The sequence below is a fragment of the Bombyx mandarina genome, chromosome 07 (assembly GCF_030267445.1).
Source record: "Bombyx mandarina strain Sakado chromosome 07, ASM3026744v2".
Lineage (NCBI taxonomy): Eukaryota > Metazoa > Arthropoda > Insecta > Lepidoptera > Bombycidae > Bombyx > Bombyx mandarina.
In genome coordinates this window covers 6,445,236-6,459,753 of record NC_143214.1, presented here as the reverse complement: position 1 = coordinate 6,459,753, position 14,518 = coordinate 6,445,236, and the positions used below count along the sequence as shown (strand labels likewise).

The 14,518-nt window shown below is 34.8% G+C and overlaps 3 protein-coding genes and 1 long non-coding RNA gene across 7 annotated transcripts; 2 read left to right on the top strand and 2 right to left on the bottom strand.

Moving 5' to 3' along the window:
• Nucleotides 1–3,788: 3,788 nt before the first annotated feature.
• Samtor (S-adenosylmethionine sensor upstream of TORC1) lies at nucleotides 3,789–5,045 on the top strand. The gene has a single exon (XM_028175222.2). It carries the CDS (start codon nucleotides 4,059–4,061, stop codon nucleotides 5,004–5,006), a length of 948 nt encoding a protein of 315 aa, XP_028031023.2. The 5' UTR covers nucleotides 3,789–4,058; the 3' UTR covers nucleotides 5,007–5,045.
• LOC114243656 (uncharacterized) lies at nucleotides 5,038–5,922 on the bottom strand. Its single transcript, XM_028175223.2, has one exon. The coding sequence runs from the start codon at nucleotides 5,920–5,922 to the stop codon at nucleotides 5,131–5,133; it is 792 nt and encodes a 263-aa protein (XP_028031024.2). The 3' UTR covers nucleotides 5,038–5,130.
• A 627-nt stretch (nucleotides 5,923–6,549) lies between these two features.
• Nucleotides 6,550–9,767, top strand: LOC114243676 (uncharacterized). Of its 2 annotated transcripts, none has more exons than XM_089728555.1 (5): nucleotides 6,550–7,585; nucleotides 7,958–8,143; nucleotides 8,220–9,014; nucleotides 9,097–9,328; nucleotides 9,403–9,767. In XM_089728555.1, exons 1-5 carry the CDS (start codon nucleotides 7,463–7,465, stop codon nucleotides 9,501–9,503), a joined length of 1,437 nt encoding a protein of 478 aa, XP_089584681.1. In that variant the 5' UTR covers nucleotides 6,550–7,462; the 3' UTR covers nucleotides 9,504–9,767. The 2 variants fall into 2 exon arrangements, with proteins under 2 accessions (XP_089584681.1, XP_089584682.1); XM_089728556.1 differs by lacking the exon at nucleotides 6,550–7,585 and adding an exon at nucleotides 7,695–7,833.
• Nucleotide 9,768: 1 nt separating this feature from the next.
• LOC149502639 (uncharacterized) lies at nucleotides 9,769–14,515 on the bottom strand. Of its 3 annotated transcripts, XR_016323292.1 has the most exons (3): nucleotides 13,688–14,515; nucleotides 13,016–13,169; nucleotides 9,769–10,146 (listed from the first exon to the last, which is right to left on the bottom strand). It is a non-coding gene; the product is annotated as an uncharacterized LOC149502639 (long non-coding RNA). The 3 variants fall into 3 exon arrangements; XR_016323291.1 differs by having other exon boundaries at nucleotides 13,016–13,700; XR_016323290.1 differs by lacking the exons at nucleotides 13,016–13,169; nucleotides 13,688–14,515 and adding an exon at nucleotides 10,532–11,076.
• Between the last annotated feature and the right edge of the window lie 3 nt (nucleotides 14,516–14,518).

Sequence of the window (14,518 nt, the reverse complement as noted above, 5' to 3'; positions counted from 1 at the left end):
TTTTTATTATGAAAACAGTTTGAAAATAATTATCAGTATGTATATACAAACCCACAAATATTTTAAAAATATATAAAATCAATGTTTCTATTGCACAGGGATTATACTTTAATACACAAGGAACACTAGAAGCTGCGCCCCTGGTCGCTTATATAAATATTAAAATTTCGAGTGTATATGTAATTAAATTTCTGTTATGTAAATTTTTCTAAACATCTTAGAGTTCAATTTTTAGCGTGAAATTCGTTGCATTGCAAAGGCTTTGTTGAGAAAAACCGCTCATATGTATTGCGAAACCTGTCGTGAAAATCGTGGCGACAGGCACTGAATAATAAAATTAATGTGGGACACCCCGTATATGTATATATGTATAGGGTGTTCCACCAAAGATATATCAATTCGAAAACTGTTGATAATGGCTGTTTTCCAATTACAGCACAAGAGCGCATTATGCGGCATAATGCTCAACTAAGCTTCAGCATAATTCGGCATTGTGCGTCACTGAGTCGCATTATGCTCTATAATTAACCATTACTAATGGTAGTTTTCCAATTATATATCTATATATATGTCATATGTCAAATGATGTGAATTTATATCGGAATTAATCGTATGAAATTGAGTGTTTCTTAAATAAGCACTATTTCTGTGATATCGCTTTCGTTAAACACTTTTTGAGCACGTGATGAACAATCTGTATCTTCTAGTTCGAAGTCACGTCATTCAACACTTTTATTTCACAAAAATTAATATCCGTAATACAATTTCAACACACGAAAGTAAAAAAAAATATATAAAAATCCAATTAACATGAATTAAACAAAAAACAATTACTGTTAATTGTAAAAATCTCAACTTCTGGTTACTTTCGTAAGCCGGAAGTAACACGAAAACAAAGCAAACGCAATAGTGCGACCCGCCTACTCCAGCAGGTTCTCCAAACTCTAAAAAGGGCATGTGATATCAGCTGATTGAAACACACACACTGACTTCGCACCTGTTAAATTTCGTATATTTATTTAATTAGTTGAAGACTAACTATGATCAAAGTAGATAGTGTACCTACTTCTGTCAAATGATAGGTACTAATCCTTGTTTCTCATGTCTCAAAGTAGGTAGTGCTATTCACGTTATAATATCGATGAGTTTTGGTATATTAACCATTAAACACTATGTGACCCGTATGCATATAAATCCGCTACACAAAACTTGCTAAAAATCTCGAGCCTTGGAAGGACTGCCGGGGCCCCTAGTCGCACCCACTTTGCCAGGGCTCCTAGTCATACCGACCATGCCGCCATTTCAAACTCCTTTTGTTTTTGTAATAAAGGTTAAATTTAGGAACATTCGCTGTAATAAGGTTGAAATCCTGCAGAAGTTCATGATCCGTAGTGCCTAATATTAATCCTAACAGTATTTTTGTTATATAAATTCAGGGCTGTTATCAAATAGAGGGAACAATTATCTCATGAATTCGTTTTTATATGAACCTACTACAAGTAATTAAGACAAAAAAAAATTCTAACGTGATCCACATTGTTAATTCTAATAAATCCACATTTCGGTTTGATATAGCCGTCAGCCCTCATGTCTCTGAATGCCCATTGTGGTATGTCTGCGCCTATAGTGGATACTCACGGCAGACGCAGTACTTAAGCTTAAAGATAATTTCAAAATAATATTGTAAAATAAGTTTTTATTTATGGTGAGGGCTTCGTGAGAACGCACTGATAGGTAGGAGGAGGACCAGGAGGGGTGAGATTAGCTAACAGCTGCCCGAGCGCCACCGAAGGAGACTAACAGCTCAAAAGCAGTAGCTTCGCAAATCTACTACCGGATCGGAATAACGACCCACTGAGAAGAACCGGCGAGAAACTCAGCGGGCTGATGCATGGGTTAGGTCTGATCGATAATTAGACCCTCGGTCTTTTTATACACTTAGCACCTGCTGCTTTCATTTCCTATAAACCGGTGACTTTAATTTAGTTTTATATATTTGAAAAAGCACGTAGCTCTCAACACCAGCAAGCAACTGACATCAAGAATATACTGAAGACTCAAGTGTATTTATTTTAACGGTTGTACTGCTCTTCAAATTGCAATGCATGATTATTTTTTAGTGGAATTACGTACCCGTAGGAATTCATTACTGATGATAAAGATCAGTAAATAAAACTAAGTTAATCTTATGTTCAATTTTCTCAACGTGAGGGCTCGTTGGGTACGTGTATATTTAAAAAAAATATATATATTTATGTTAATAACGAATAAAATTACATTTGTATTCACCATTGATAGCTTACACTACACTGCCTTATTCCAGATAAGTTCCCTCGAAACTTCTGTAAAGCAAACAAAAGCAGTGGCATTTTTTAAATCTTTCAAATGTACAAAACAAAACAGTTATGACTGGCATTCTTAGTGAAAGTATTGGCTCAATAAACTACGCTCTCTTTGTCTGTCCAATTTTAAAATGTGCAATTCAACACGTTCACTTGCTCCAATTAATGAGACTTTTTGGCAGGAACAACCTAACAAAACGAAACAAAGCCGCTGAACGTAGCTTCTCATCCAAAAATGTTCAGTGAGTCTCAGTGAATTACCACCATTTTACTGAGATTATATTTCATCTCATATCATCTCACCTCATCCATTTGACTTCATACAGAAAAGGGCCGTTCAGATTGTCCATAATCCCATCCTCACGGATCGTTTGGAACCTCAGGGTCCTCGCCGGGACTTCGGTTCCCTCTGTATTTTGTATCGTTTGTTCCATGGGGAGTGCTCTGAGGAATTGTTTGAGATGATCCCCTCATCTCCTTTTTATCATCGCACCTCCCGCCATCGAAGCAGAGTTCATCCATATTATATGGAACCGCTGCGTTCATCGACAGTGCGTTTCCAGAAGTCTTTCTTGCCACGTACCATCCGGCTATGGAATGAGCTCCCCTCCACGGTGTTTCCCGAGCGCTATGACATGTCTTTCTTACAACGAGACTTGTGGAGAGTATTAAGCGGTAGGCAGCGGCTTGCCTCTGCCCCTGGCATTGCTGAAGTCCATGCGCGACGGTAACCATTCACCATCAGGTGGACCGTATGCTCGTCTGCCTACAAGGGAAATAAAAAAAAATTTCATGCCAACTGATTAATGTTCCAAATTAATGAACTTCATTTCATTTCACTTCATATTATAATCATTTTTCATTAACAAAATTATAAAAGATTAGGATGTATAGTATGATAACTTTGCCTTTCTAGTCGCAAAAATAGAACTCTACTCCAATTATTGATCTGTGCAACAAGTACCTATGTACAGTGCTTTTTGGCGGGAACGCGAGGAGTGAAGTTGTGTGATTTGTTTTATTTTGTCTATTTAGTGTTTCTTCAGGTTTAAATGTGTAATAATGGTGGTTTATTAATTGTTTAATATCCGTGAAAGTGCACAAATGTGGGAAAATGAAACAAAGCCACTGGACGTAACTTCTCGGGATCCTCCAAAAAGTCCACTGAAAAAATCTCAGTAAATGACCACCATTTCATTGAGATTATATTTCATCCCATCATATCATATCATCTCATTTCATTTAATTTCATCCCAGTTGATGTCTCAAATTAATGATCTTCATTTCATTTCACTTCTTATTACCATTATTCATAAAAATAAGAATATAAATTAAAATAAGACATAACCTAAAAGTATTAGTTACCAGGTCATAAAATTCCTTAGGAAAAAAATTAGTAGAGCTATGTACAGTATGTATTCTCAAATATATTAAGTGTATAATCTATGGTATGTATGTACCTCTAATATTATAAACTTAACCTAATGTTATTAATATTATGAGTAATTAAGTATTAATTTTGTGCGACCTAATCTATCAGCGTTAATCATGCTTATAGAATAAAAAACAATACAGCATTACTGCTCGCGACTTTACTTTTACTTTCAACATATAGTCACAACAGCTGTTAATTAATAATTGTAACTATAGCTCTGTGTAAATAGAACATAAAAGCAATCGATTTGCTCTGAAAATTCAAGTTTCTTTTTTAATAGAATGGCATCCGAAGAACAAAAAGCTTTATCTACATTTCTAAAAGATGTGCATTCTGCCCTAAGAAACTCCACAAGTCAAATCGGGGTCGAGAAAGCTTGGAAGGCACATAGCAAAAATACAGAGATCCTTAAAAAATATGCACAGTGTATGGAAAAATTGGCTACAACATATTGGGAACACAGTGAGACTATATCAAGAATAGATTGGACAGCAAAAATTTGTTATGAATATTTCATAAACAAAACTTACTTACATTACCGTGAACAAGAACAAAACATAGCAAATAAAATGCAACTAAAATTAAACACTGTAGAATCATTTTCAGAAGTACTGAAGTTGGTTGATGTTGGCAGTTGCTATAATCCTTTTAAGTTATATAATTATTTTGATGTTTTTGCTATCGATTTATGCCCTGCTAATGAGTCTGTATTACAGTGTGATTTTTTAGATACACCAATTGGCACTAGAACCGTAATTGAAGACAATAAAGTTAAAGAAATAGGAGAAAATAGCTATGAAAGTGTGACATTTTGTTTTTTATTAGAATATATTCCAACTTCCCAGCTTCGAATAACTGCATGTCAAAAAGCCTATGACATATTGAAACCTGGTGGGTTGCTTACTGTTACCACACCGGATTCGAAACATGTTGGAGCAAATAGCAAAACAATGAAGTGCTGGCGTTATGCATTAGCCTTAATGGGTTTTTCAAGAATTCGTTATCAGAAATTTCAACACATGCATTGTATGGCATTTCGAAAGTGTTTATTGAAAGATGTAGCTATTCGCTGGGCTAATATTCATAAAGAACCTTTTATGGAATATGCAATACATATACCACAAGATTTTAATACTAATGAAATTATAAAAAATTCTTCCCAAAACCAAGTCATCAATCACATAGTTGATGATTTTCAAGAATTGCCATTCTATAACATGAACGAATGATTTAATATGTAATTAAAATGCTTAACAAATATTGACTTAGTAGAATGTTTTATTTATCTAAAACAATACTTATATACTAATCTTAATTTGTTAGAGTAGACTTTCCATCATCAGAAACATGTTTCTATGCAACAGCACCAAATTTGGCTTTACGTTTTTCCAATTTCTCCTTTAGTTCAATATCTGTCATTATTTTGGAAACAGATTCACCAAACCTCTCTGCTCGCTTTCTAAGTTTTTCCATATTTTCGTTTAATGTCCCTGTACTAGTGAAGGTGTTCTGATTATCATTTTGATTAAACCTTTGTTTCCTGGCTTCCTTTCTCTCAGACTCAGACATTTTAATAGGCAAACCAAATCTTTTAGCACGCAACTCTAACCTTTTCTTTGGATCTAGATCAGTATTTATTTTAATGACATTATTACTTTCGGATGCCGTTTTCGGCTCTACAGATTTTTCATTAATTTGATCATCAACGGTTTTAGAACTGACAAGTGAAATTGATGAGGGTCTATTCAACACAATTTTCTTAGCACTAGCATTTTCTGCACTTTTATCTTTGGTTTCTGCGTTGGTTTTGCGTTTTAATGTTCGTGTTGATTTTGTTTCTACAGCGATTGTCGCAGTAGAAGACTGTTCCGCAAGAACTAAATCTTCGTTTAAAGTGTCCACGGCAGTATCATCAAGTACGTCTGTTTGGCTTTTAACTTCTTCGTCTTCAAAAACTCCGTCCGAGTCCATTTCGTCAAATTCAAAGTTGATGTCGGTGTGTTCATCTTGAGATATAATTGCAGCTTGTAGTCTAGCGATTAACTCTGCTTTGTCGCCGGCGTATGAAAGTCCACGTGATTTTAATTCTTTACGTAGTTCAACAACTTTCATCTTAGTCACATCGGAAACTGTTGAATCCGCCATGGTAATTATAAGTAGTTTGCGATAATGAACAATGAACTTTTAGTATGCTCACACGCGACGCTTAGCGTTAGCTTACACTAGAAATTAGAAATATGAAGTGTATAATCTACGTACACTAGATTTTTTGAAGAGATTTATGACCTGGTAACTGAGACTTTTAGGTCATGTCTTACTTTAATATTTTATATTCTTAATTTTATGAAAAAATATATGGATTAAAATGAAATGAAGTGAAGATGATTAATTTTAGACATTAATCAACCACAATGAAATTAAATTAAATAAGATGAGATGATATGAGATGAAATAAATCTCAGTAAAATGGTGGTTATTCACTGAGATTTTTTCAGTTGACTTTTTGGAGGATCCCGAGAAGTTACGCCCAGCGGCTTTATTTCATTTTCCCACATTTTTGCACTTTGACAGATATTAAACAGTTAATAAACTACCGTTTATACACATTTAAACCTGAAGAAACACTAAACAGACAAAATTAATCAAATCGCACAACTTCACTCCTCGCGTTCCCGCCAAAAACTCAGTTACATTACAACGTAAAATGGAGCATAGATTACACGCTTAATTAAAATAAGTGCAAAATTTACACAACAACGCACCTGACAGACTAATTATAGAGGGTAGAAGTTTAAACAGCACAATCTCTGAAAAAATGTGTGGAAAAGTGATTAAATGACTTTTTACCGGGAACCCGGCTTTGTGTGAATTGATTAATTTTATTTAATTTAGAATTTCATTTCGTCATGCTTAAACGGTACTTATTACAGTAGCTTACATTCCGCTCCGGTGATAGATTATGCGAAACACTCCTCTTGCTAGAGCTAGAAATTGAGCAGGTTGTAAGTTCACCCATCCGCGAAAACCTGGAATAGGTAGGGAAAACATATGTAATTAATTAGTACAAAATCTCTAAAAAATATTCCAATTATACGCCGTATTTATAATCAAGTGATATTAAGAGTGTTCATGTCGTAACTACGTTCATGCTTTGAAATTAGAAAAAACTTAAGTCTCTCCAAATGATCGGAAATCGGAATAAAGTTCACAATAGAGTCATACAATCATACACAGAGCATATAAAAAGATAGGCGAAAGTTTATATTTGATTAAAGCCAATGAGGACGTAATTTGACTACAAACAAAGGTTGAAAAATTGATTAAATATATTAGTATATAATTTTAAATTATTTTTCATAAAAAATTGGTTGTCTGTAATCAGCTACACTATTGTTATGTGCTTTTATTTTTAAAAAATGGTCGAAGCCCATTCATAGATAAAGATTTTAAATTACTTATTTATTGTGTTTCCTCCGTCAGAATTACAGTGTAGGTAGGTATGTAGTCTTTGGTTATGGATTGAATTTCCGTGCGAAATTTCAATTCATATCATGACATTAGAGGGTAGCTACCTACTAAAAAATTTCAATGAATATCCAGTTTGATGGGCATAGAGAAGATTTATGGGTAGTTTTTAAAAGTAACGATACGCGACTACTGTCGTCAATTCAACTCTGTAACCATAATGGACGGTGCAATCAATAATGATGATCGAGATCAAATTGTGGAGCAACTTCTTAGTGAATACGACGAAATAATTATGCCTCTGCCGGCGTATGCGTCCGAACCTCACCTTCTAATTTCTCGGGTATAATTACTTTCAATAATAAATTTATAAAAAAATTAGATTCACTATAAATCTATGGCAATTTTATCTGTTGAGTTACTTAATTACTAAGGTAAAATGAATGCATCGAAACACCGGAACAAAAATAAGATAAAACAATGTTTAAAAAGAAATTACATTAAATCGTCTCCCGAAAACCTGAACTCTTATGAATTCCCAAAGCCAGTCTTACGAGATAAAAAATTGGCATGCTTGCATCCCACTTGCTGGTTAGTGATAACTCTTGCTCACATTTATAGAATACAATTGTTTTGTTTCCTTTCCTTACAAATAAAACAATAGTTAATTAATTTAAATTCATAATTAGATAATAATAGTTCTTTGTTATTTAAGGTCCGCAAATCTTATATGGATTATATGGTGCAACTCTTAAAAGTTAACTATGAAACAAGCCAGCGAATTCAACACCAAAAACTCCATTTTCCCAGTGCTATTTGGAGATGTGCTAAAAATATAGAAATGAAAGCAGCACAGAAATGTATGATTGTACAAATTTATAGAAAATATATTGGATCTGTGGTACATGTGCATAATATTAACAAATAAAATTGTTTTAATCATTAATTTAAAAAAATAAAACAAAGTTTTGTTGTAGGTTCAGGAATTAAAAAAAGATACAAAGAATAAAAAGATTAATAAAAAATTATATGAATACCTAAATAAGCATCCAGAAAATGATAAAAAAGTTCAAACAACATTTATCAATCAAAGTGCTTGTACTTGTCCATGTGTTTGCATGAAAATTAAGAGAAGACGTAAAAATGATACTCAAAGTATACTTGAGAGTAACAAGCAACATATAACACCATTGAATGACCAATATAAAATACCGGTTGTCATTAATATGCATCCAGAGGCTCAAAATCCAGTAATTACCAAAGATATTCATGCTATGGAAACAGTACTGCAATCTGACACTATATCTAAACCGAACAGTGTTTCACCAAAACTTAATATGCCAAAGCCAGTTGATGATCTTGACACACATGATGAGTTAATGATGCAACTGGAAAAACTGTTTCATGGGAATAAAAATGATGAAGATTTATTCGAAACAACTCTCTGCAACATGCCTACTGATGGTAACTTATTTGAAGATTACACAGTAAATAATGATGCTAGCAATGTAAATACATCAGTTATTGAAAATCATGCAAAACAAATAAAGTCACTAGATGAAAAGCTAGCATCATTAGCAGACATGCTTGTTAATAACACCAAAGATAATTCTGCACGTGAAGACCAAAAACTGCAACAACCAAAAGCACAAACAGTACAACATAAGAAGCAAAATCCAAGCAAGTGGTTATGTGAAGAATATTTTTTAAAAGTCAAATTATTTGAAATACTTGATCTTATTGGAGATTCAAATAGAAAAAAATTAGCAAGGGTATAGATACTGATGCAGAGCTTCGCTTAATCTTTTTAAAGCTCAATTATTTAAATTTGGTAATTTTTTGTTTTCGTTTTAGATCAAAGAATTGTTTGCTGATTTATTTGGACCAGACAGTGATGATGAAAGCATACTATCGCCATTAGAAGAAACCCCTGAGTTTGTTCTGAGTTGTAAAGAAAGAATTGCTCCCTGGGTTGTTAAAATACTTACTCCTGTATATACAAAAGGTCATATTAAAGGGAAAGCACTGTTCAAAGCATTAGCGAAACATCTAATTAATTTAATTTATCAGTGCAGCCACTATCCAGGTAATCCTGTCAATGGTTGATATTCATTTTAATGAAATAGTTAGTTCTGAAGTAAGAAATACTTTCATTTTCAGAGGAGTATGAAGTGAAAAGTTTTGTTTGTGACTTCTTGAAAAGTCACAAAGTGATAAGATGTGAGGCAGATTTCCACCAATTTAGAATAGAGAATCTTTAAATAGATACTATGATGCTTTAAATATTATGTTCTGTGGTATACATATTAAAATCATAATTCTCAGCCATGTCAGTAAATATTCCATAATAAATTCAGTTGTAAAAAGTAGAATAATGTTTAAATCTGTAACATTATTTTTAAAGTAGAAGTTTATTAATTTAAACATAATATTCCAGTTCAGTTCCAGTTAGTATTTTAAAGTTAATAAAAAAAGTTTTTCGTAGCCTCCATAATAATTGTCAAAAAAATAAAAGATTCAAATTACTTTTTGTTTAATTTTATAAAATTATTGTATATCCATATTCGAAAAGTACCAAAGTGACATTGAAAGTTATTAGACAAACACCGGTCACTCACATGCGCACAAATACGCAAACCCGCAAGTGTAGGACGACATTTGCAAATTATTTTACAAAGTTTTCGCTACGTTCGTGGTTTTCCAAGCTGTGTCGGTTTTTTAACAGACATCAAAGCGCGCGAACCGCGAACCTTCGCGTAGTCTCCCACACATTCGTTTGCCCAGTTGCGCCGACGATTGCGAAGGTAACGGACGTATCGCCATTTTCATAGTTCGTGACGTCTACTGTGTAGCGTATCTTCATCAAAAGAAATCCCATAAAAACAGCATGGCTGTTAATGATGTCTGGAAAAGAATTCAAAACTCTTTTTCTCTTCAATGTTCTATTGACGAGTTAAAAAGGAGGAGAAATTCGTTAGACATTCGTAAACAAGTGGGAGGAAGCGCAAACGGGTTCGCAAATTGAGTACCGAACCCATTTGCACAGCCGCTAGGTTTGCGAATGAATGTTTGACGGCCCTTCACATGCGCGCAAACATTCGTACAATGTACGAATATGCGCGCATGTCAGTGGCCGGCATTAGAACAAAACAACATCATGTATGTGCATGTATGTGCCTAAGTCGTTTATGTATTTTTTTTAAAATCCATTCCTTCAATAATTAAGCATTCATTAATATGGTAACACCACTGAAAATCAATGGACACTTTTCTACAAAGATAATCCCACCTTTTTTAAGACGCTCTCCCCAAACGGAAATTTCATAATTTATCACCATTTTTTCGGTGTCTTGAAACTCGAGTCTTTTTCTTTTTTTAACGGAAATAAATAGCAAAATTCGAAGTCTGCGGTATATATGTAGTCATATGGCGGATGAGTCATTAATGTAGGTACTGTAGAAGAACCTAAAAATGTGATTGCTCCTTCGGCGGAATGTGTTTTGTAAAGGTCGATGCTACTACCAGGACGCTGCTACTGTATACTCTAGTGAAGAAACCCTTTTTTATCCAACATAGTGATTGTCGTGATTCTCGTGATAAATTGTGGCCAGTCCGATGGTAGAATGAAAGAATCATCTTGTTTTCCAGTCTCCATCCTCTTTTCATTTCACTATTTTTTATAACTATTTGAGGAAAAAAAAACACCAACTGGGATCGGAATCTGTCGAATCCTATCAACACGACAGCACATTAAAGAGCTTCTAGCAAATCGTGTTTTTTTTTTAAATGTGGTCTTTGAGATTTATTTTCATACGCTAACCGGTGTAGATGTTAATACTATTACGGCCTGGCCACGGGGATCGGCGGTGCGAACAGCGAAGCGGTGGACGAGGCGACCATTCGCGCAGCACCGTTTGCAGGCCACGGGTACTCACGTTCGCCGCCGCGACTAGTAAGGAAGTCCGACAGCGAAATGTCTATATCGAAATTATCTCGATATTGCTTACAAATTAATAGTTTTTTGGTTCAGGACCTATTATTTGGAAAATATTGTGAAGTACATGATTTGAATAAGAATCGGAGTATACCTTTAGATGGAGAATTCCACAAGAAGTACGAGAAATACTTTGGGTGGCTAGACTTCCAAATAGCTGGTCTAGCTAGTATTTCAGCTATATATTTTTTTTATTGCTTAGATGGGTGGATGAGCTCACAGTCCACCTTGTGTTAAGTGGTTACTGAAGCCCATAGACATCCACAACGTAAATGCGCCACCCACCTTGAGATATAAGTTCTAAGGTCTCAAGTATAGTTACATTGGCTGCCCCACCCTTCAAACCGAAACGCATTACTACTTCACGGCAGAAACAGGCAGGGTGGTGGTACCCACCCGCGCGGACTCACAAGAGGTCCTACCCCCAGTAATTACGCAAATTATAATTTTGAGGGTTTCATTTTTATTACACGATGTTATTCCTTCACCGTGGAAATCAATCGTGAACATTAAAATTTGTTGAGTACGTATTTCATTACAAAAATTGGTACCCGCCTGATATTCGACTACCGGTGCATCGCTCAACACCGGACGTCTCATCCGTTCGGCCACGACGAGTTTAAAAAAAAAAAAAATTTATAAAAAATATAAAATATAAAAATTTCGGCGTTCATTTTTCGCGGCGAAAACAACTAAACTCATTTAATCACTGCACTATTCGCCGCGACTACCGCTCGACTCCGTGGCTTGCGCCGTCCTTATTCATGCATTTGTTTTGCTCGCCCGCCGCATCGTAAGTCGCCCGCGCGATTCGCTCGGTACATTTCGCCGGTCGCTTCGCCGGTCGCCGGTGCGCGTGGCTTGTTAGGTACATTTCTATGCTCTTATTTTAGTCGCTAGACGCTTCGCCGTTCGCACCGCGCGAATATTCGTATCGGCGAATGTCCCGTGGCCAGGCTGTTACAGACCGATATCACCGCGAAGTTTCACGATTTAAATGTATGGTGACAAAACATTTTAAATTTGCGTAAAATTTTTTTAAACGATGACACGCAATATACATTTTTACATTATGCAAGGGATTCACCTGATCCCTCGAAATGCTGTTGGACGCTCCTAATTCTAAAGCTGGTAGCAGCCATATCACGATTCACTATCCTCGTCGAAAAATTCGACGTGAGATTCAGCTATAACATCAACCCGCAGATTTTCGGGCCAGTCATCAGCAATCAGATTTCGATCTGGTAGTAAATGCATTCAAACTACAGGTCCGATTTGAAAAATTTGTTCAGTGTTAGATAGCTCATTTATTAAGAAAGGCTATATAACATCACGCTAAGACCAATACAAGCGGAGCCTTGAATATATTAAGTGTATAAATCTATGAGCGGAGCACTAATAAAGAATGTTTCATAATCGATTTTTTTTCTTTTGAGAGCTTCTGCTGCGTGCGCTGCGGAAACAGTTAAAGTTTCGCTAAAATAATGTATAACGAATATTGTTCCCCTTTAAAATTATTTTATCTCTATATTTTATGGTTGGCTCACTATAACGTTTTATATGCTAACCAAATTTATTCTAAAATAAAGCATTATTTGTGAAGGTGTTTTTATAAAGATGATATTAATCCCTATCCAAATAAATACGTTTATCATTACAAGTATTTAATTTTAATTAAATTTACCCACACTTGATTTTAATGAGTATGAGAAGATATCGCAGTTTTAAAATAACATCGCAGCAAAATAATGATCAAGCGTGTAATATTAATGTACTTACAGGGTGCCGGCCGGCCGGTGCGCAGCTAGAATAAAAAGAATAACAAGAAACACCCAAATCACTTCAAGACAGGCTATGAAAATATTTTTTCTGGATTTTTTCAGAATCCCATCATCAGATCTTGATGATTACAGGACCATTCGGGAAGTCAACCCTTTCGAACAAAAAAAAGAAAAAAAGATTATCAGAATCGGTCAAGCATTCTCGAGAATTCTGGTGGTAGGACCTCTTGGGAGTCCGCACGGGTAGGTACCACCACCCCGCCTATTTCCGCCGTGAAGCAGTAATGCGTTTCGGTTCGAAGGGTAGGGTACCCGTTGTAACTATACTGAGAGCTTAGAACTTATATCTCGAGGTGGGTGGCGCACTTACGTTGTAGGTGTCTATGGGCTCCAGTAACCACTTAACACCAGGTGGGCTGTGAGCTCGTACATCTAAGCAATAAAAGAAAGAAAAAAAATCGGTGATCACATAGATAAAAAATGGTGGTCGAATTGATAGCCTCTTTTGAAGTCGGTTAAAAAGTTTGATTTTGGTACCTTATATAGCTCCTTAACATTCTATTATTCAAACATATTTTGACTTTATACGTAAATGAAGTCGCGGGTAAAATTTAGCGTTATGCCAAAGTACCACGCGGACGTTCTTAAATACCTTTAAATACATACCTACCTTTTCCCATACATATATGTACCTACAAATTCCAAATATAAAAATTATAATTTTTGTTTTCACGTTTTACTTGAGTTGTACATCAGAGGCAAAAGGAATGTGCAGCCTTTACACTTAAATCTTTTGTTATTAGAGATCGAAGTAATTTCTATATTAAAATGAAAAGTCAAATGGAATCGACTGAACTGAAATAAATTATTATAGAATGAAATAAAATATAATTAAATAAGGTAGGATAAGAAATAACCGAAGGAAATCAGATTCTTAAAAATTAAGTGTAAGTTGAAGTTGAAATCATTTATTACAATAATCTCACAGTGAAATTGTAGGATTTTGTTTCATTTTAATTCAATTAATCCACATTTAATCTTGAAGAAAAAAAAACTAGACATCTGGTATTACCACCATACATTTCTCGGTTTATTGTACACACTTTTTACTTTATTTTTTTTTAAGAGATTTTATGACCTGGTAACTGAGACCTTTAAGTCATGTCTTATTTTAATGTATATTCTTAATTTTATGAAAAATGATGTTATGGAGTGAAATGAAATGAAAATGATTAATTTGAGACTGGGATGAAATTAAATGAGATGATATGAGATGAAATCTAATCTCAGTAAAATGGTGGTCATTTACTAAGATTTTTTCAGTGGACTTTTTGGAGGGTCCCGAGAAGTTACGTCCAGCGCCTTTGTTTCATTTTCCCACATTTGTGCACTTTCACAGATATTAAACGGTTAATAAACCACCATTATTACACATTTAAACCCGAAGAAACGATAAATAGACAAAATAAAACAAATCACACAACTTCACTCCACGCGTTCC

Bases quoted from the DNA above. Each gene is read 5' to 3' on its own strand.
- Samtor (XM_028175222.2), top strand. From the start codon at position 4,059: ATGGCATCCGAAGAACAAAAAGCTTTATCTACATTTCTAAAAGATGTG.
- LOC114243656 (XM_028175223.2), bottom strand. From the start codon at position 5,922: ATGGCGGATTCAACAGTTTCCGATGTGACTAAGATGAAAGTTGTTGAA.
- LOC114243676 (XM_089728555.1), top strand. From the start codon at position 7,463: ATGGACGGTGCAATCAATAATGATGATCGAGATCAAATTGTGGAGCAA. The intron at 7,586-7,957 runs GTATAATTACTT...TTGTTATTTAAG, and splicing joins CTCACCTTCTAATTTCTCGG to GTCCGCAAATCTTATATGGA. The intron at 9,329-9,402 runs GTAATCCTGTCA...TTTCATTTTCAG, and splicing joins TCAGTGCAGCCACTATCCAG to AGGAGTATGAAGTGAAAAGT.